The following is a 21,741-nucleotide window of genomic DNA, read 5'->3' on the forward strand; positions in this document are numbered from 1 at the left end:
ATGGCATTCTGGGTCTGCTTTCATGAAGACTGCAACGCAGCCATGGAGGTTTGTTCCCTGAGCACCACCCCCTCACTGTCCTCCCCACCCTGACCCACTTGAGGGTAGACTTGTAGGCTGGGGGTGGTGCCTCGGCTGCTGAAGACCGAGGCTGCCTCTCTGGCCCACACCGGGGAATGTAAAACAGTGCTGCAGAAAGAGTTGGGGCTTAGGGGTCAGACTGCGCTTGGATTCTTGATCAACCACTTAACTGAGTGCCCCAAGCAACCCTTCTCGACTCTAACCAAACGTGATCCAAACCCAACTCAAAGGGTTATTCAATGACATCCTGTAAACCAAGTACCTTGCACAGTTCCTGGCACACAGTAGGTGCTCAGTTAATGAGACTGACTGCACAAAGATTTATTCTTATCAATGCTCATTCCCTAAGGTTCACTAAGTTGACCTTGTAAACTAACTGAATCTAATTTCGACGCCAAGGCTGCTCCTGCTCCTGAGTCCGTGGCGCACTTTGTTAGAGGCAGCTCCACTATGGGTCACCGCCTTCTCCCGGCAGGGAGCCTTGTTTGACACTAAGGTTCCATATGGGTTTTATGATTCTTAGGCCAGGGGGGCAATACCTCTTCCTGTGACTAAAAATGGAAACAAACTGCTAATTCATACCCTTGAAAAAATTGGCTGCAAAGCCCGCTTTATTGATAGAGCCATCGGACACAAACTTCATCCACATTCTGTTGGAGCTCGATTTCACATCTTCCGGCTTCTCGTAGCCACAGAAATGGCCAATCAGGGCACTCTCTTCCGTGGGGCCGTCACGGATTTCCAGGTAGTCGTACGCACAGCTGTCATGCCTTTCAATCTAAACAGAGAAACAGAGGCAATGTGAAAGGTGACGGATGGTCTGGCTTTAAGGTTTTTTATGTAAGAAGGGAACCGAAATAGCACTCTCAAAAATCTAGTCTAGGGTGGACCAAATTGTGCAGACTAAGAGATGATAAGTAGGGAAGAGCGATTCTACAAAACATCCTGGGATCCCCTCCTAGACTTTTACTTCCCCCCATCTACCCAGGCAGCCATCAGAAAGGAGGTGGAGACAATTTCAAAGCCTGCAAAGGTTTTGATATCAAATGCCCAGGTACAATGCACCATGAGCTTGAAACGGACTTAGGTTCCTGTTTTCAACCAAAAAAAAAAAAATGGAAACCCGTCTTCATAGAGCACAGAGTGTCTGGCAGAAGTTTATGTTTACTTCCTCCTGGGGAAGAAACCCTGAGCAGTACTCACCTCAAAAGCTTGGAAGGTAAGCCCCACGTGAAACCCTTCCGAAACCGTAATCCTCCAGACACATTCCTTGGAAGGTCTGTAGTCATCCGGGTAGTTGGGAGATTGAATCTGACCAGCGTCTTTGTTAATATCTCCCCCACACGTAGCTTTAGAAAGAGAATCGGGAAGAGAAGGAATGGGGTCCTTGGTCAGACCTTTAGGAAGGAAATTCATGGCCACTTATCACCACTAGGTGGCTCCACTTGGCAACATTTTCATTTCCAGCCAACCAAGACTGTGCCTCCGGAAAGGCACAATTTCATTCGTTTGCAACTCTGAATTTTTTTCATATAAAGAAAATAACCTTGCAAAGCAGAGGTTCTCCACCTTTTCTGTGCATGAAAATCACCCGGGACATTTTTTGAGCTGTGGAAGCAGGGGCCATGACCCCAGAAATTCTGATGCAAGTGTGTCTGGGGGCGGGGGGAGGGGGGTGCTCCAGGCAGCTGTGATGTTTGAACTCCCCAAGGGATTCTAATGTAGAGAGTAGAGGACTGCTGGTGCGGAGGGACCCGCACCTGCACGCGTGCGTGCGCGCGCACGCGCGCGCGCACACACACACACACACGTTATTTCTTTTATAAAAACAAAATTTTGGTGTCTGCAAAATTACAATTTACCCAGTAGGTGGGACAAACTGAAGCAGAAATGCCCTGGTGGCAGCCGCCTAGAGCCCAGACCTATGTGTTCCCTCAACTCGATCACCAGGGTGGCCTCAGAGGCCCTTTCAAGAAATGTCCTTGTAAATACCCTGATACTGTCCAAAGTCTTCTTTTCATAAATGAAACAGAGGCCCAGAGAGGTCAGGTTCTTTTCTCGGGCTCACACAGCTATTCAGAGGCTGCTTTCATTTCCCCAGGGCTCTACACCTGGGACACGCTCCCCAGCCCCACTGGAGTAGAGTCCAGCGGGTGGTGACAGGTGGACGACACCTGTCGTGACATGAGCACAGCTGCGGACCTGGGGATCCTCAGCCCGGCCCTTGCGGTGGTTGTCCCTACCCCTCACGGCTCTGGCGGCTGCCACGCGTGCGTGGGTGCAAGAGGGACAGCGGGCCGCGTGGGAAGGTCAGAGGTGGAACGAGAGCCACCCCCCCCCTCCCGCCGTGAACAAACCTTCGTAGACCGCGAAGAAACCCTTGCCCAAGGTGCTGCTGCTGCTCCGGAACTCCACCCAGAGCCGGCTGTCCGTGGAGGTGAGGGGCTCCGGGGCCCTGTCACCACAAAACCTGCCTGGGAAGTGGAGAAGACCGGTCAGGCGGCCGGCAGGGCGGGAAGCAGCTCCTTACAGACACGAGGCCGCGTTTCTCCAAACGTCCTCAAGGTGAGCGGTAATCCTCGCTGTGGCGATTCTCCTGCAGCACATGCAGGAGTCACAGATGGAAGGAAGCAGTCGCCCGGCCCGTGTGGCCCGCTTCAGGCTGACTTCAAGAGAACGCCAGACTCCAGTCAATCCAAGTCCCCGGAGGGTAGCTCAGGCACCCCTCCTCTGCCAGGTGGGTCCCGCCCAGGTGCTCAAGGTGTGGCGGGATAATGGTCCGAGATAGTGATGAGCCCTTCCTCCCCTGGTGTCTCCCATTACATATATGGCCCTTCTTTGGGGGCAGAGCATGCCTTTAGGAAGACAGTCTGCTTTCCTCGCCCCAGAGAAGAGATGCCAGAGAACACATGACAAAAACAACAACAACAACAACAACAAAAACCCAAACCTTCTTGGCTTTTGAACTTCCCAAGCCCAGTCACAATTACAAAGACTTGGGAGAACACACGATGTGTAAGAGCACATGTTTCCATCCTGGTAGTCTTAGAAAGATTCCTAAAATAGATGAGTGAGGGAACTAGGGAGGAGAGGGTTAGAGAGGGTACAAGGGATGCTTTGGAAGGACCCTGTGCCCTGTCCCACCTTGAGCTAAGACCCTGGATGGAAAAGGATGATAGAGACCTCAAGTGGGTTTGAGGGTCTGGGAGAAGGACAGGACTGTGCCCCCAGTCCCTGGGCAGAGCCTGGAAGGGCGACAAGATCTCTGATCCCCATGCCCCACCGGGGGTCAGAACGGGAGTGTGTGCATGGCTCATCCAGACATTAGGCCAGGAGACAGGCATGCAGAGTTCTTCAGGCAAAGGGATATGGAAGTGAACCTCCCATAGTCCAGAGGATGTGGGGAGCCATAGAACATCACCCACTGAATGTCTTCTAGGGAGACATGGACTTGGCACCAATCTGAACTGGCCTAGAATTGAGACAAGAAGGAGGCACAGCAGCCACTGAGGATTCTTTGCTCAGATAGAGGACTGGAGACCAGACAGGCATGAGGACGCTCAGCAATGTCAACTGAGATGGCAATATGCATGCCCCCCCTGCCACCGTGCCGTGGCACATGTATACACCCCTTACTGGCACCCCCACCTTAGGGGAAGAAAACACAAACTGACCAAAATTAATTTCCCCTACCTGATAGAGAGGGGCTCATAATTGCCGTTGAAATTCTGCTATTGAAAAATACAAATACATGTGTATTTCTCTGACACTTGGGTATGGGTCTGACACTTGGGTCTTTCACAGAGGAAGAGGCGGAAGGCCATGACTTCCCAATGTATGGTAATCTTTGGCCCTATAATTCCCAATGTCGTGTAAAGATGGCAGCCATGGCAAGGATGGGGATGGGAATAGGGTGCGACATGGGCTGGGCTGTACTGATCAGTTCACAACACAGACCAGTCAAGGTCTATTTGGACTGGAAGCCATGGTTCTCTCAAGCACTGACTGCGTAGGTCGCTCAAAAATCCATCTGATACGGGGGAAATGGGAGGCCATGCCTGTTAATGAGTATGGGTTTTCTTTTGGGTGATAAAAATGTTCTACACTTGATTATGGTGATGGTTGGTTGCACAACTCTGTGAGCATACTAAAACTCATTGACTTGTACACTTTAAATGGTGAATCATATAGTATGTGATTGATATCTCAATATTTTTTATGTCTATTCAACAGATATTTAGCGGGTGCTGCCTTATTGCCAGCACCATATTAAGCACTGCATCAACCACTTGAAGTTATAATTCTGCTTTGCCCTTCTGAGAAATGGGGGAGTGAGGTTGAGGGAGGAATAAAGGCTACGATGGACGTTTCCTGATGGCCAACTGTGGACATGTTCTTTGGGGAGACATGGGGTAGAAGTTGCTAATCTACTTCTGCTTCCTTCCGATTCTGGCCACCTGCAGCTTTTTGGATTTGATGAGCTTAATATCAAGTGAGATGAGCTGAGACTTCTGCCAAGAATTTGGCAAGGAAAACTCCATCAGAAGCCTATAAATTTTCAGTAATGGTTACTCTGGCATGGCCAATTAGTGTCAATTAATTCTTGGAAAACAACACATAAGCATGGGCAAGTAAGTACTGCTTACCAGTGAGGAGACAGAGCTGCTGAACAGCAGTTAAACAATGTGGGATCACAAAAGGAATTCCTTCTTGACCAAACTGAGTTTCAAGTCCAAATTTCTCCTTTTAAAACCCCAGCTGTCACAGCCACTGGGGACTGTTTCCAAAAAAGAGAAGAACTTCCCACGTCTGCCTTGCTGCCTAAGAACGTAACTGGATGAGATGAACCACCCACGGCTGGGCCACAGGACAACCTGGGTCTACTCACTCACTACTCTGGAGGGGGTTGGAATCACTGCTTTGGCAAAGCCAGGCTTGGTGGGGTAAGTTACAAATATTCCTAAGTAACTTCTCTCCCCAAATCACCTTGTAATTCTCACCTAGAACCCTTTACTTTGTCCCCTGCCCATTTCCTTAATATTCTTATCTTCGCCATAACGGTCCCGATGAAAGCCCCTTTTTACTGAGCATGACCCTCTCCCTAGCGCTTTGCGTGGATGATCTAACTGCTTCCCCCTACCCTCTGAATTAGGGACTGTTTACTATTCAGCTCATATATGGGCAAACTGAGGGTTGAAGAATTTGAGTCAAGTTACATTCAATTTGAGTTATACTCAAAGTTGCAAGTGAAGCAGGATTCGAACCTTGGCAGTCTGAGCCCTTGACCTTCATCATCAATTTCACCTTCTTCATCACCACTGCCACCATCATCAAGAGGAACTTCTCTGTTAAGGTGTGATTCTGAACACTGTACACTTTTGGGTAAACAGACATGAAATCTGCTCTCTGGGAATGTAAACATCATTCCCAGTTTGGACACGGACACTTAGAAATGATAGATCAAAGCCTCCAACCATAAAGCAAGTCTGTGGTGACGCCAGGCTTGGCTGTTTGACTCACGCTGTCGTTTCTGCTCACTTGAGAGGCTGCCCCTGCCCAGGGAGCCCCGGTGGTAGGGCCACGCGACACTGATTGGCCAGCCTGGCCTTTCCGAACCTCCCTCCCCACTTCAGGGAAAGGGGGAAAAAGGGCTTTTGTGTGCAGTGAGGTGGTACAGAATACTCAAAGACAGTTCTGCATACAAAAGTGCATTGTCAGAGTAATTCCTCCTGCAGAAATAAGGCAGGGGGATCCAATTAGCAAGACAGTGTTTCAAATCACTGGGTAAATTCTCTCTGCGGCCACGTTCCTCCCCACTTCAGGTGCAATCTCATAAGTGACCCCTGAAACTGAAAACTCAATTTGATAGCTCTAACTGGCCGTGACATGCTCTCATTCTACTTTCATTTCTCTTTAATCACTTTGTGAAAAAGTGGGACCCAAACAGCCCCTTTCCAAGAAAACTAACAGGCTGGGGAGAAACTGGACTCAGAAAAGGTGTCAAATTCCTCAACGGAATCTGGTTCCCGGCTTTGGAGGAGGAGTTTAATAAGGATATCAAGAAGAGGAAATGCAGATGAGGACACTACAAGTGGGCTCCACGGGGAGTCATAAAGGGTTCATTCATAAAAAGTTATGCATCCATTATGCCTGGGTTTTCACACACTGCCCTGGGAAAATATGCAACGCACAGTTTTTCAGAGCAAGATGCATACTTTCACAATCCGCCCTAATCCGCTCTCCCTCCTGCCAAAGGGGCATTGACCTGCCTCCTCCCAGCAGATTTCATGGCACTGACCCCTCCCAGGGACCAGTTCGGCCCACACAATGCACTTGTTCCAAACACAGAAGTGCACCAACGGCTGCATTCGGAAACATCAGAGCAGGCCAAATAGCTGGCAGAGGAGAATTCCCGCAAACGAAGAATGACGGTTACAGGCACCGGGCCATGCCTTGGCTGTGGCACTCACACACACACACACACACACACACACACACACACACACACTGCGAAAGTGTGTAAAATATGAGCCCCCAAAATAACCCAAACAAAACAAACCATCACCGACAACAAAGAGTGGCAAAAAGCCCATCTAATCAATGAAAGTGTAGCCAGGATCTGTAGTGAGAAAATTCTTGTTTCAAGTTCAAGAAAAGGAAATCACTGGAAATTCGTCTGCGAGTGCCCAGTCTCAGGAGCGTGTCTCAGCCCTCTCTAGGGAACTTCAGTAACCGAGAGCTTCCTTCTCCTGAGCCCTCCGAGTCTACTGCGTTCCTGGTGGGGTTTAGGGTTGCCAGATTTCGCAAACAAAAGTCGAGGAAAGCCAGTTAAATTTGAATTTCATATAAACAATGAATCATGCATTTTATCTGACGGTCCTATGGGGATACCCTTCTCAGATTCAGCAGTCCCCAGTCCCCACTCCCCAGGACCAGGGCATCTGAGTTCTGGTCTGATCTCATCCACTAGCCGGCTGTGTGGACTTAGCAAGTTGGTCCACACTCACGGAGCGTGTGCTCTCCTGGTAATAAAGGTGTGGGATAAGGGACTCTAAGATCCCTGCCAGGTTAAGGGGTCTGTGATTCCATGTTGTCATCCCAAATCCTCCCCTTGAATTATCTTAATTATAAAATTCTACCTGAGTGCATTCTTGTAAAAGATGTAGAACAATCCAGAAGTATACAAACCAAACCATTTCTGGGCTTCCTTTCTCAGAGGTAAACACCTTCCCCCTTGCAGTCCCTTCTCTATGTGTGCGGTATTAAACAAGTACACACGCACATACACATGCACATACATTTACAGGGAAGCAGGAGCATTTCCTGACCCAACATATGGGGATTCTGACTCGGTAGTTTCCCAGGGATCTGTATTCACAGAAATCTGCCCAGCAGATGCTGATGTTCAGCCAGGTTCAGGAACCTCTGCTACCCAGAATGCCCTTCTCTCTCTCTCTCTCTCTCTCTCTCTCTCTCTCTCTCCCCACCACGCCCCCCCTGCCACGCCCAATCAGAGCTACCTGTAAAGCCACGCCTCCTTCTGGCTGCTGGCATACCCCGCATCTGCTCACAATAGAGAGGAAGCAGGAGTGCAGGACAGGCAGCCTCCACCCTGCCATCGGGTGACAAAACCCATTTGTCCTACAATATACACGCTCGTGTCCATGGTTGGCTTGCCCACCTAGACTGTACGCTTCCCGACTGATTCCTCCTAATGGGGGTAACCTGGTACCCCTACTCAGAGCCTGCTTTCTTCAGCACGAGTAGACACAACTTCCTATCCATCTGTAGCTCTGGAAATTTCAACTCGTGGTCCTCTGGATAGAAGGGGCGTGTGTGCTCTTCCCAATGAAAGCTGGCCTGGCTGAGACCTTGTGGCCATACAGAGCCTGATATCTGCCAGGCCCCTCAGACCTTCTGCTCCCATCTCTTCCGACCTACCCGGAATCTGATGTGAAGTTAGGCTCGGTCTGGCCGTTTAACTCCCCAACTTAGCTCTCCCCCTTCCCTCCTGTTTCCATCTCTGGTCTGCTGTCCCAACAGCAGCTCACGCCCAGGCCAGCCATTCACAGCATAACCAGTGTGGCTGTTCTGCCCACATGAGGATATGCCAGGGACAAAGATCTCACTGAGGGCTTAGCCATGGCAACCCGGAAGCTCACCTGGGACTGCTCTAAAAATGAGAACAGCCCCACCATCAGCCAAAACCCTTCCATCCGGCTCCTTGCAAATCTGCTTCTCTCTCTGGCTCCACCATGGCTGTCATTTCTGAGTGAGATGAGTCCCTCTGTCCATTCCCAGGACACCGATGCCATAGGCTCTCTATACACTCGTCTTTCTGGGTCACCCACGGGACATTGCTCTTCTGTAACCAGTCCTGAATGAACTGACCTTTCATCTTATGCCACCTGCCCACAGCCTCCCACTGAAAGGTCTAAGCTGCCTTTTCACGTATGAGTTCATGCACCATGCATCTCCCAGAAAGGATACATGCTTACTGTAGAAAAATTAGAAAATATAGCTAAACCAGGAACACAGAATAAACTTTTAAAAATATACTCCATCATCCTGAAATAACCACTCTTATTTATTTACGCCTGTAATTCCACTTGATATTTATACTGTACATCACAAAATGGCTTCCTCCAGTTGAATCCAACCTACACATGTTTTAAATAATTTTGTTTTGAATAATCTGGGTCAAGATATTCACTGTTCACTCTGCCACACTCCCCACCACTCCTTATTTTAGTATACCAACCCCATCTTACTCAGGTGTGCCTTATTTCCAAGGGCATCTGAGTTTGCAAAGCCTGCAAAATATACATATGAAGGGATTTTTATGAAAGTGGAATCCAACGGCATATTCCAGTTGGGAACACCTTTTTGTATCAATAAGTAGTCACCTCCAACTTTATTTTTAGTGGCTGGATAGTTTTCCACTAGAAAGATGTGTCACCAGTGCCTCAGCTAACCCCTACTGGTGAACATTTAAATTGTTTTCCATTTTTCCCGCTCCAGTGAACATCCCCATCGCTAGAACTTTGCATGCTTCCTTCACTGGTTCTTTAGGATAAATTCCCAGAAGTAGAACTGCCGGGTTGAAGGGCGGTCTCAGTCCTAGAAGCTTTTAACTCGTGCTGCCAGGTGGAGTGTTCAGAGTTTTACAACGACACGGGCTCTTGAGAGCTTCCTGTGACTGCTGTCAGGACGGGCCCCTCCGCACATTAACAGCGTCCCACAGAACAAGCCGATCACCCCTCTCCCAGGGCTTTCTAAAGTCAACTCACCCAACAGGGGGGCTTTTCTCCAGTAACCATCCCGGACCTCCACATAGTCATACCAGCACAGGCGGCTTTTAAACAAATCCATGGAGGTGAAGGTTAGGACGATCTGTAAAGAGTTACCGGAAAAGTGAGTTGTGGCCGTGGAGCCCGAGGAGTTTTGAAGATACATCTTGCATGCCAGTGTTCTCACATTACCCGTTAGCATACAGCACTCTGAGACCACAGTAGGAATGTCCTCACAAGGACACACTCACAGGAAACCTTGTGACATTAAATAACAAACCGTAAGCAGGATGGGGAGTAAACAGAGGAGATGGGTCCTCTGGTTCTGTCTGGGGAATAGCTTGAGCTTTTGAAGTCACTAGGTGGTTTATAGAAAACAGGATGCATTAAAAAGATGGGCCAGGATGCCTTGAGACTGGGGATTTAGAAGGAGGTAAGGGGTCAGTGAAGTTCAGAGATACGGAAAGATCTTATAACATCATCAATCATTCCAAAGGGCCTGGGGTTAGCCTGAGTACATCTGAGCACCACTGTGAGCAGTGTCCCCTCGGCCATGACCTCACTCTCAAATAGCCTCTTATGGTTAGTCTGTTCGTTCGTTCGTTCATTCATTCATCTCACCGTTGTTAGCTGAATACCTACTATGTGCCTGTCTGTGTTGGCCAATTGAGATAGAAAGATCAACAAGACAGGGTTCTTGCCTTTAGGGAGCTCAGAGAGCACAGATGCGTCAGGCCAATTAGAGCACTCTTGAAAAAAATGTTGAAAAGAGACGGATGGACAGAAAAGGGAATTCTGTAGCCCCAAGGAGGGAGACATAAATGCTGCCTGGTGATACTGGAAAAGGCATCTCAGTAGAGGTGGCATTTAACCTAAGGGGAATAGGGGCCCAGCGGACAGAGACAGGACAAGAGGGCTTTTTGGTGAGAGGGACTGACATGAATAAAGGCAAGGAGACATCTGGGGAATGGTACTGTACATCAGAGCAGGTTGTGGTTTGTGTGTCTGGAATGAAGAGGCAGGGGGTGAGGAGGAGTGAAGGCCAGGGAGCTGGGGCTTCAGATGGACTAGGAAAGAGGTTTCAGCTCTTCATGGACATGGTGAGCCCATTCAGTGGACGCCCCTGTCCACAAAGAGTGGAGGGAGTTGGGTGGCCCTGTGGACTCAGCACACAGGTGCTGTTCCCACAAACCTGCCACCCTTCCAGCTTGGGGCGTCCCTGACAGATGGCCCAGAGCAGAGCTCAGGCGTGCCCCCCCTTCACCCCCATCAAGCCCCGCCATGTAGGGTGTGCGCACCATGTCTGCTGTGCTCAGAGTGTCCCTGCTCCATCATTTCTCAGCTCTTTTCGCTCACTGGGGCCCCGCCCTGGCTGCTGCAGCACTGACCCTGTGCCTTAGCCCATTCGGGGCGCTCATCCTTAGCCAGTTCATCTCTCTCTCCCATCCACTGGCCACTTGCTTTTACATTTAGACAACCCCAGGTCCCTCTGTCTCTAAGCAAACCCCCTAGGCTGGAGGGCTGCAGGTCAAAGGTTCCGGTGCCTTCCCAGCCAAATTGAAAGGACTGTTATTTATGGGCTCTGTTCTCTGTGGCCCCTCTGCTTTGAACCTCCTCTCTCTGGGTTTTACCACACCTGCCCTCTCCCCGCTCTCTGGCCTCAGCTGGCTCCTGTCCTCCCTGCTCCCCAGGGACTGTGAGAGCACCTCAAAATGGCATTTCCCTTCTGGCTTCCCTGTCCCTAATTGGCACCGGTCAGCCAGGTGCAACCCTTTGCGCTTATCTCCACTTCACCCTATTATTTACCCCCTATGCCCACAGACGTTCTTCCCTTAACTTGTCTGTGTCCCCTGCTGCAAGCCAGTCTCACTGCCCCTTCAACACCGCTGCCTGTGTTGTACCTGCGGAGAGGATTCCTGAACTCCTCCCTGCCGTGCCCTGAGCCATTCTTCACAGTAGGGCTTCTAGATCCATTCTGCACTGGCATCTCATATTTATTAAACCTCTCCTACGCTCAGAAAACTTCAGTAGCTCCCCATGCCCTCATCTCATAAATTAACCTCTCTGCTTACCTTCCAGAGACCCCAGAGTCCATCCTATGGGACCTCATTTCCCAATGTGCGTTGGCATATCCATGCTAATGGAACCTTCCCCAGGCCCAGCTCAGGGCTTTCTGCCTCCTCCCGGAGTCCCTCTCTGACTGCCAAAATGGACATGGCCTTTCCCTCCTTGGGACTCCCCCCTCTCCCTTTCATAGTGACTGCAGGGCAGGTGTTTTTAGAATCAGGAAGATCCGGATACCTCAGCTCTATCACTCACTAGCTCTGGGATCTTGGGAAAATACTTGCCCATTTAGATCTTCAGTTTCCTTATCTGCGAAACAACGTGCACACCATTGGTTACCGAGGGGGCTGCGTGAGAAACTGTATACTGAGTGTATAATGAGGTCTGACACATAATAGGCACTCAATAAAGGCACTTTTAAAGAATCAGGCCTTACTGAGTGTATACTTAGTGCACCACAAACCAGACACACTAAGTGCTCTTCACAGGCTGCCTGTCTTAATTAGCCTTGCGAGTTTCTCCCCAAGCTTCCTTTGGGCCAATCCCTCCCAATGTTCGGTTCTTAGGACAAGTAGCACCTTCTTCCACAAAACCCTCTGATCTCCTATGAAATGAAGAGGCAGTACCAGAAAATAACAGGCCAGCCCACCTCCTGTATTGTACAGTGTGTGTGTGTGTGTGTGTGATGTCACTCTTCTTTCAAACTAGACCAGTGGTTCTTAACCCTGCTCATGAATTAGTACCACCTCAGAAGTTTAAAAAATACTGCCCCTTCTTCAGTTAAATCAGACTCCCTAGAGGTAAGGAGGGACCTTAACTAAACTCTAAGTCTCTTGAAGACAGGGACTGTAAATTAGATTTCTTTCGTATGTCTCACAGAGTTCACGTTCAGGCAGAGGACTCAGTAATATTTACTAGCCGGTTGTAATATAATTACTTAGCTTTTTAAATTCTTCAGAAAGAAAATGTTATTACAACTTCCTTGGTAACACATTCAGGATCAAAATAAATGGGGTAATTATTCAGGTTAATTACTTTAAATATGTTAGGGAACCATAAAGACCATAGGGGAAGAGGTGATAAACAAGAGGTGATACTTGAACCAATCAAGTTTGCTAATTACTAGCAGCTCTGGGGAAGGCTGGGGGAAGCAGAAATGGAAATAATTGGTACAGGAATTTCAATGAGGTATATTCTCTCTGCCCCCCAGTTAGCAGTAATAATTAAGACTTGATGAGTCTTATGTAGTTCAAACATATCACATAGCCTCTGCTATTTAGGGACATTCAACAATTTGGGGCTTTCTGGATCACTTCCTCCTCCTCCTCCTCCTCCTCCTTCTTTCCCCTCCTTCTCATTAATGCCTCCATCAGGCACAGGAACAGAACATGCACCTGAGGAAGACAAATCTGCAGTCTCTCAGGCTCAAGACGACAACCACACTGTCCTAAATGCTTAGAGCCCAGAGGAAGAGTTGTACATGTGGGTACTGTACGTGAAAACATACACACGTGAGCATGTGTGTGTGAATGCATGTTCAAATGCCTATTAGCCTGACCCCTTTGTGGAATAGTATAGGATGATGGCTAAGCATCCAGCTTCTCACCTGGATTCAAATCCCAACTTTGCCACAAACTGAGTAGCCTTAGGCAAGTCCCTTTCCTTACCTGAAAAAATTAATGTGGGAATAGTACCTATCACACGAAGTTGTGAGGATTAAAAGAGAATCCACATAATATGCTGAGAATAGAACGCAGCCCATAGAAAACATTTAAAGGGATGCTTTTTAAAGTTATGAATTAGGCATACCTGAAGATTGGCTACAAGCACCTAACAATCCATCACCCCACAACACAGTTGCAGATTTCTCACTTGGCCACCCATCCACTCACATGCCCATCCAACAAATACTTTTTGTGTGTCTATGTGCCAGGGGCTGTGTTGGGTGGCTGGAGACCTAGGGGTGAACAGTCTCTGTCCTCAATGAGTTTAGGGTCTTAGAAGGCAGACAGCCCAATAAACCAGCAGTCACGATATTGTGGAATAAGTTATGGCAGGTATGACTAGAGGGAATTAGGAACACGGGATAGAGGGGGCATCTCAAAGACAGCTGCACTTAGTCTGAGACAATCTGAAAAACCCTTGGATTTGTAGGGAGGCGTGGTAAACACACACACACACACACACACACACACACACACACACACACGTTTCAGGAATGCAGAAGCCCCAGTTCCCAGTTCTATATTTTACTGTCAATTTGGTCAATTTTTAAAAATGTCTGAGCCTTGGTCAGCTGAGTGGCTCAGTCAGTTGAATGTCCGACCCTTGATTTTGGCTCAGGTCATGATCTCATGGTCATGAGATCAAGCTCCGTGCTGAGCATGGAGCTTTCTTAAGATTCTCTCTCTCCCTTTCTTTCTCCCTCTGTGCCTCCCCCACTCACACTCTCTCTCTCTAAACAAGAAAAATGTCTGAGCCTCAAATTCCCTATCCATATAATGGATATCAAGAGATGCATGTGTGGTAGGGTTGAGAACATACCATCCTTGGACCAGGACGAAAGAGGCCTCTGTCCTGACCCAGCTCTAGGGGAATATAGAGGGTATCATGGAATCTTCCGACCCAAATGCTTGTGCTCACTCAGAGCTTGCATAGCTCCTAGACCTAATTCCAGGTGCCCTGGATCCTGGAGTCCCCCGTCCAAATAGCCCTGAGGCCCCTTCCAGAACATGCAGAGATCTCTGCCCTGAATCTACCCTCCCAAGGGCAGACAGCACACCTAACCAGTCCACTTCTGCTGGAGGGGCAGCCAAAGAATAGCTGTTTGCAAGGTAGGAGTGCAGAATGTTCAGGAGCGTGGGCTGGAGTTTCGCCACGGCTGCTCCTGAGATGAAACCGGGGGCTGAGAAGAGAAGGAGGGGCCAGCTGTGGGTTGAGGGCTAGCTTGCCCCATATTGCTACCTTCCAGAGCAGCATTCTGAGGTGTCGAGGAACCCTACACTGGACCCTTGCCTTCCGAGGCATTCTGATGGTGTATTTACCAGGGGAGAAGGACACAGTCTACTTTGATTTACAGACTGTGAACTTGATTTACAACTCATGTGGACATTTAGCTTACAGGCCTCCATTTGTATGGGTGATCCTGGTTGAAAGAAAAAAATAATAAAGAATTAAGAAATAAAGAACTAAAGAATGTTAAGCAAGCTAGCACAGCACCTGGGTGCTCACAGCAGCTGCTATTACTACGGTTAATAATAGTACAATCCCCCACACCTCACACAACCCAAAGAAAGCTACGTCATTTCCTGAGGTGGTTTCACACCTACCTTTTCCCCTGGAGTGACCGATATCCTCCAGACACAGTGGGAATAAGAAGGATAGCCATTTGGGAAACCAGGTGCGGAAAAGTTTCCTGTTGTGTCCTGCAGGGTCTCCCCACACGCTGTGCAAGCAAAACAACAACTGTGATTCCGGCACACACACTCCCCACCTAAGCAGCTCCCTGCACCAGGCCACTGAGAAAACACACCGCTTGACCAGCCAAAGCCCTCGGAACGCATTGGCGAGAAACCGGTCAGGCAGATTGATGATGTTTTCTGGTTAATAAAAGTGAAAATAGGGTCCGGGACGAGAACGTAATACCCAGGCGTTTCTTCTGAGGCTCCCAGGATATGGTGGGCAAGTTTCCCAGCCTTGCTGGGCCTTAGTTTTCTTACCTGTAAAATGGACAAGACCTGCCTGGAGGGTTAATGAAATGGCACATAGTGAGTGGTCCACACATAGCAGCCATTATATTATGACTGACAGGGGCGCCTGGATGGCTCAGTCAGTTAAGCCTCTGACTTTGGCTCAGGTCATGATCTCATGGTCTGTGAATTCGAGCCCCGCGTCGGGCTCTGTGCTGACAGCTCAGAGCCTGGAGCTTGCTTTGGATTCTGTGTCTCCCTTTTTCTCTGCTCCCCTGTACCTCCCCCCCCCCCCCCACTGGCCCCTGCTCTCTCTCTCTCTCTCTCTTTCTCTCTCAAAAATAAATAATAAACATTAAAAATAATTTTTTTTAATTTTTTTTTCAACGTTTATTTATTTTTGGGACAGAGAGAGACAGAGCATGAACGGGGGAGGGGCAGAGAGAGAGGGAGACACAGAATCGGAAACAGGCTCCAGGCTCTGAGCCATCAGCCCAGAGCCCGACGCGGGGCTCGAACTCACGGACCGCGAGATCGTGACCTGGCTGAAGTCGGACGCTTAACCGACTGCGCCACCCAGGCGCCCCTAAAAATATTTTTTTAAAAGTACAAATAGGTGAAGCGACAAGAAAAAGAAAACACTTTGAAACACATTTCAGGTATTAGTTTGAATCTGGCCTCTTCTTTTTTTGCTACCTATTTCTGAACGAGCAACCAAATAAATAGTCAAGAAAACAGAAAAATGACCAGAGGTATGGGAAGCTGGGCTACTCTACAGTAGACCATCCCACCTTTGAATGTTGGAGGGTTGTCTGGTCCTAAGTCTAGAACCTAGTTCTTATGTATGTGAAAAATATTTCACCCAATTTGTCCTTAAAAAGAAAGTATCTGTAGGAGTAAGCTCGGGACCCGCGGGTTCCTTACCTCCTGCCCCCTCCTGATTCCAAACCCAAACCCCTCCTCCTATGGGGTTACCCCAAAGTGTGGAAACATATGCATCTCTTCCTACATGCAATTCACCCTCCACTCGACAACTACCCCCCCCCCCCCTCAGTTACTACTTGAAATTACTGGAAGCTGCAGTTTTGGAGCCGCAGGAAGGAATACTGGAGAGCGGCCCGTCATCAGCCTCAGGAAATCCTGGATATTGGGGCTTCGATATCATGTTACTGAACAACTGCCAGGCATCACGAGGATTATGCCCGGCAGTCAACACCCCCAAGGGTTCCATGGAAATTATTTTAGAATAATCATCAACATTCTGCAAGAGTAGATGCATTACTATATGGCTCCATGGTATTTACCAGCTGCCTCCAATCCTTTTGGGAAGTAAGAGCCATATACATTATAACTAAATAAATACTATGGCATTTCCCAGGGCATGCTATAAGGTTTCTCTTTCAATTCAGCAAGGTTATATGATACGTGTGACCTGCATTTCAGCCCTAACACACCCCCAGATGACTAATAGCTGGATGGACATATTTCTTAGAGTTTTGTGATGGACCAAACCCCACCCAGCCCTTTGCGTGCCCTGTGATCCCACTTAGCAGGGCAACGGGATAGCCTGGATTTTCTAATATGGCGCCTATTTTGAACATTCTGTCCCATGATCAGACCTGTCTGTGTGTCTGGTCTGGGGCATTTGGAAAATGTTACCGGACCTGTTAGCAATGCATTTCCTTCTTCCTCCCCAAAGTGCTGAATTGAATTCTCTCCCCTCAGTGGTAAAAACCTGGCTGCTCTAACTAACGCTTTGCACTGAAGCTCAACAACTTAAAGGGTCAGTGTGAGCTCACTTCCAGGGCCACAGGCTGGGGGAGGTGGTGGTGATGCTGAACCAAGGGTATGGAAGGCAAAGAGGGCAGATTCAAGAGGAGGGGCCTTGCGGATGAGCAGAGAAACAGACGTCTCCTCAGACCCTGGTATACTGTCCAGTCTTTGCTGGCAGATTTCTAGCCGATGACCAGAACCCTAGGAAGCCCCCAAGACCATAGACATAACCTCATTTACAGCACTGAGTATTTGGGAAGCTGACTCCCACCCTCCTTCATTCACTGTCTTCCTGCAAAACCCTTGGTTTTTGTTTTGCCAAACCCACATCCCCTATTCCCACAGGAAGGAGAGGAGATTTTGTAGTTACAGGGTACGCACTGCATCGGGCCCCCATTCACTGTTGTTCCACTATCCTTCTTCCTCTTCAGAATATCAGGCCTTTGCCAGAGAATTCTGAGGATTCTGACACATTAAACTGTGAGCTCCAAGACCTACTATTCGTGTCACTACTGGCAATCACCTCTGCACGTGGGCCTCCTACACTGTCTAAAACCTCCATATAGTAGATACCAGAAATTATAGCAGCCTCTCCATGTTCTCCAAGCTGTTTTTCCCAGCAAGGGGGAATGTTGGCAAAGGATGGCTGAGTCATGCTCCGTGGGTGCAACAGAGGCCCCGGGACTCCCCGGGATTCAGTTACCTGGGCATTTGTACAGCTTCCTGGCTTGCGCTATGTCTCCCTGACTGAGCCGCACACGCTGACCAATGGTTGGCCTGACGCCATTGTCGTCTCGACGGGGGAGGATGGTGTCTAAGAAAACTCCTCTACAGGAAGAAAAGAGAAAGAGAAAGGAGAAAGAAAAGTCAAGGCTGGCTGGCTGGCCGGGCTGGAACTTACAGTCTTCATTTCCTTGTCCATAAGCCTGTTGACATCCCCAGCCTCTGGATGGCCTCTCTGTAGGCCAGTGTGACTGAAGACGTTGCTTCACTCGTCCTGGCATGTTTCATGAGCGGCTTACTCACTTTCCAATGGGAAAATGACTCTGCCAAGCTTGCCATTCTGCCCTAGTCCACTGGCTTAGGGGCTTCCTTACCGACATGTACTGTGCATTTCCACAAAGCCCCTGACAGGTCCAGGCCCTGGGGCCGCCACATCCTACAACTTCAGGGAGCACCATTCAGAGAGACCGAGGTGTGAGTGGTGCCCCCCGGAGTTGTGCAACAGGCACTACTGAGCATGGATAAGTCTTGGAGGGGCCCCACAGGGAGCCTGGGGACCAGCACAGAGTGAGGCTCTCAGGGGCTGGTCAGTAAGTGCTGCTTGACAGGCTGGTGAATAATGGGAATCAGAGTTTGGGGGCCTTTCTGGCAAAGGGGATAATCAGATGGAAAGTGAGATGAATGTAGAGAACAAAGTTGAGAGAGTCCTAGTCTAGAAGTTTCTATGTAAGGCCTGGCTCCGCCACCTGGGTGAGCTTAGACAAGCCCCTTCCCCTCTCTGAGCTTCAGTTGACTCCTCTAACAGTAAGAGAGTGGCCTAGACAGTCACAGCAGCCCTTTCCAGCTCTAAACATCCTATTCTACTCCCACGTGAATGAAGTCTAAAATGACCAAGTCGGGATGCCCGGCTGAGTACTGGCCCTATTTACATCTCCATGATGTGGGTGTGGCTGACCCCTTCCTGAGCCTCCTTCTCTGCTTCCAGACCCCCAATGAGGGACCCCTCCTGGAAGGTAGGGTCTCCCTTCAAATCAGCTCCTTCTCCAGTTACCAGTCTCTTCCCTCCCTTCTTAACCAAGTTTCTGGAAACAATGGATCCCATTCTCTGTCTAGCTGCCCACATACCATTCACTTTTCAATGCAATTGCAATCAGACTGCACCAGCAACGGTCAGTGGTCACCAACTAACTGACAACTCGGATGGACACCTGTCAACCCCCACCTGCCCTCTCTTACAGCACTGCCACTTTTCTGCTCCTTCCTTCCTCAGACTCTCTTCCCCTGGTGTCCAGGGCACCACTGTCTCTGCACGGCAAGTTAGCATCCACGTCTGCTCCCCACTCCATGCTTTCCCTTGGGAATCTGCCCTCTTCCTCTCTCCCGTCTCCTGCTCCACCTGCAACTCTGGGCTTTAGCTGATGCCAATAGACTCACAGAGAATTCTCTGATTCTGACCCCGGAACCATCTGCTAAGCCCCAGATGCCTGGCCACCCCTCCACTACACTGTCATATGGGTCTCATATCCATGTTCGTTCCATGACTCTTGTCTCCCAAGAGTGAATCTGAAGGCACCATGGCACCTTCTATCGTGCCTTGAATCTATGCCTTCCTCCTCTTTCCAGAACACTGCCTTAGCTCAGGCAAACAGCATCCCCTTTCTGCATTCTTCCATAGCTTCTTACCTGGTCTCCCTCCCTGTAGACTCAGTCAGCTCTATGTTGCACCCACAACAGTGCAACGTGATTGTCCGGAAATGCAAGGGCAGCCTTGTGTCCTCTCCACTTAGAAGCCTCCACTGATGTCTGATCACCACCTGGATCCCCAGGCCCTTGGCTCACTGGCCTCTGCCTTCCTCTTCAGCCACTTCTCCTGATACCTCCACCCCACTTGGCAGCTTAAGCAACACCGAATCTCTGATAGCCCCAAACATGCCCTTACGCAGGCTGTCCTCTGCGGAGGCTGCCCACTGCCCATCTTCTTGTCCACTAGCAAACTCCTGTTCATTCGCCAAAACCCCATCAGATGGCTTTCCCTCTTAAAAGTCTTCTCGAGCCCTTTTTATCCTTCCTTATCCTGAGTTATTCATTCCCTCCTCTGGGCTACCTCTTGGCCTTATTTGTCTAGTCTCTTCTTATCATACTGTATTGTCTTTTTTGAAGGGTGAAGATATTTGTCATCTCTGCTAAATAGTAAGTTCCTCAAGCAGAGAGACTGAGACTTTCATCTTTATGCCCTTAGGGACTGGAGCACAACAGGTCAAGAAATAATTTTTGAATTAAATTATGTAACCAAGGTAGGGCAGTGTCTTCAAAAAATTTTGCAAAGTAATTTACACCCAAGGGAAATGCGACAATGCATGTTACCTAGTTATTAGCTGCACTGTCCCTTCTCCTCCCTCTCACTTTCTCTCTAAAACATTTCCTTTCCCCTCAATTCTGCACTACTTTGGAAAATATATATTATTCTTATATCTTGCTGGTGGCATGTGTTATTATCTTTCTGGTGTTGCATATATGTTTTCTAAATCAGACTTCAAACCCACTTTCTTTCCAACGTAAGCAAGCAAGAGCCTAGATCATCTGCCGATTTCCTTTTAAGTATCCCCATCCCCAACCTTTAACCACCTGGCCTGTCTTTCTCAATTTCCCATTGCCTTATCTCTGGGTCCAGAGCCTTCTAGAGAAACTTTAGGGGAATCCTCATTTTCCCTCACTGACTTTGCCAAGTTTTAAACTACAAGTAATGACTCTACATAAAATTCTAAATCCAATCACCGACTAGATCTAAAAGGGGGCACTTCTGCCCTATAATAAAATGGGTCCATTTGTAATTTTTTTCTTGATTCCCCTGAAGGAAAGAAATTTTCCTGCACAAAATGCAAAGCTCACCACCATCTCTTAGCAACCCAGGCCAGCCAACCTTGCTGAAGACCACAGCATATAGGTGACTCTGCCAGTGTGGAGAACATGTGCTCCCACTGAGCGTTCACAGGACCTTCTTATGTGCCAGGACCAGGCCTGAGCACTTTACATGCACCATCTCGTTTAGTCCTTGTAACACCCTAGGCCAGTGCAATTATTAGGGTCTCCTCCCCACCGGTGAGAAAAAGCCTGCAGAGCTTAAGTGATTCTCCCAGAGTACAGAGCTAGTAATGGAGAGCCAGCCCTGGAACCCAGGCAGGCCAGAAGCCCATCTCCCGGCATCCTCCTCCTTCCAGCCAGTGTTCTTACTGCCCAAGGAACAATAGGCTTTAATGTGTGCTAGATAAATGATAGATTAGGAATGTGAGAGACTTCAAAAACTGAAACAGCAGGAACAACATCAGCCCACACTCAGATAGCTCTTTGGGGCTGGGACGCCCTCCTTGACATGTCCCTGAGCTGCCAGCAAGACAGAAGGCTCTGGAAAATATTTACTACAAGAGGCATCCCCCGCATGAACCGCTGCAGTGACATCCCTCTTTTATGTAGGACAACTCTTAGCCCTGACACTCTGCTAAACTAAGAAAGGGTTTGGCAGATGCTTTAGGGAATAAAACTGTCAGCTCTGAGCTCTCCAAAGATGCCTCTGTACCACAGATCTCTCTCCCCAGCTCCTGGACCCTTGCCCAATGAAACCTCCAAACACATCACTCTCCGCAGCCGAGGTCCAACCAAGGGGGAGAGGGAGGGACTGCAATAAACCAGAAAATAAAGTTGGAAGGAGTCAGATCAATTGTAAAGATACACAAAGATTGGGTTTCCCATCAGCTGGAAGAATAGTTGCCTCCAGATGAGCAAATGTTCTATAAGCCATTTTCTGCTCTTTTTCAAACTCAAAGACGATGCACAGGCTGGCTCCAGGGGATATGTGGCCAGGAGTAATGATGTGGATTTAAGGACTGGGAAACTTGACGAAAAGTGGGCCAGGAAAGACAATTAGTAAGGATGCCACTGTTAAATGTCCCATTGAACAAAGTAGTTTCCTGAAAATCCATGCAGAAAGTTGGCAGAAAAGACGATGAAGGTATCCACTTGCTACAAAATAGCTTTGCCAACGTCATTGTGAACCCTGGGGCAGGGGTGAGAAGATAGCTGTGGTAGATTGTTAAAATAATGGGAGGCACCTCCTAATGTCCATA

At 48.8% G+C, this 21,741-nt stretch overlaps 1 protein-coding gene across 1 annotated transcript in view; it reads right to left on the reverse strand.

The window, feature by feature from the left end:
• TLL2 (tolloid like 2) overlaps positions 1 to 21,741 on the reverse strand; it is a 124,008-nt gene that overhangs the window by 23,493 nt on the left and 78,774 nt on the right. The window contains exons 8-13 of the mRNA XM_045438379.1: positions 17,601 to 17,725; positions 14,765 to 14,880; positions 9,372 to 9,474; positions 2,439 to 2,555; positions 1,285 to 1,430; positions 664 to 859 (exon numbers count right to left, since the gene is read on the reverse strand). Coding sequence (XP_045294335.1) covers positions 664 to 859; positions 1,285 to 1,430; positions 2,439 to 2,555; positions 9,372 to 9,474; positions 14,765 to 14,880; positions 17,601 to 17,725 — 803 coding nt within the window. The remainder of the gene's footprint in view (positions 1 to 663; positions 860 to 1,284; positions 1,431 to 2,438; positions 2,556 to 9,371; positions 9,475 to 14,764; positions 14,881 to 17,600; positions 17,726 to 21,741) is intronic.

This window comes from Leopardus geoffroyi, chromosome D2 (genome assembly GCF_018350155.1).
Source record: "Leopardus geoffroyi isolate Oge1 chromosome D2, O.geoffroyi_Oge1_pat1.0, whole genome shotgun sequence".
In the NCBI taxonomy this organism is placed as follows: domain Eukaryota; kingdom Metazoa; phylum Chordata; class Mammalia; order Carnivora; family Felidae; genus Leopardus; species Leopardus geoffroyi.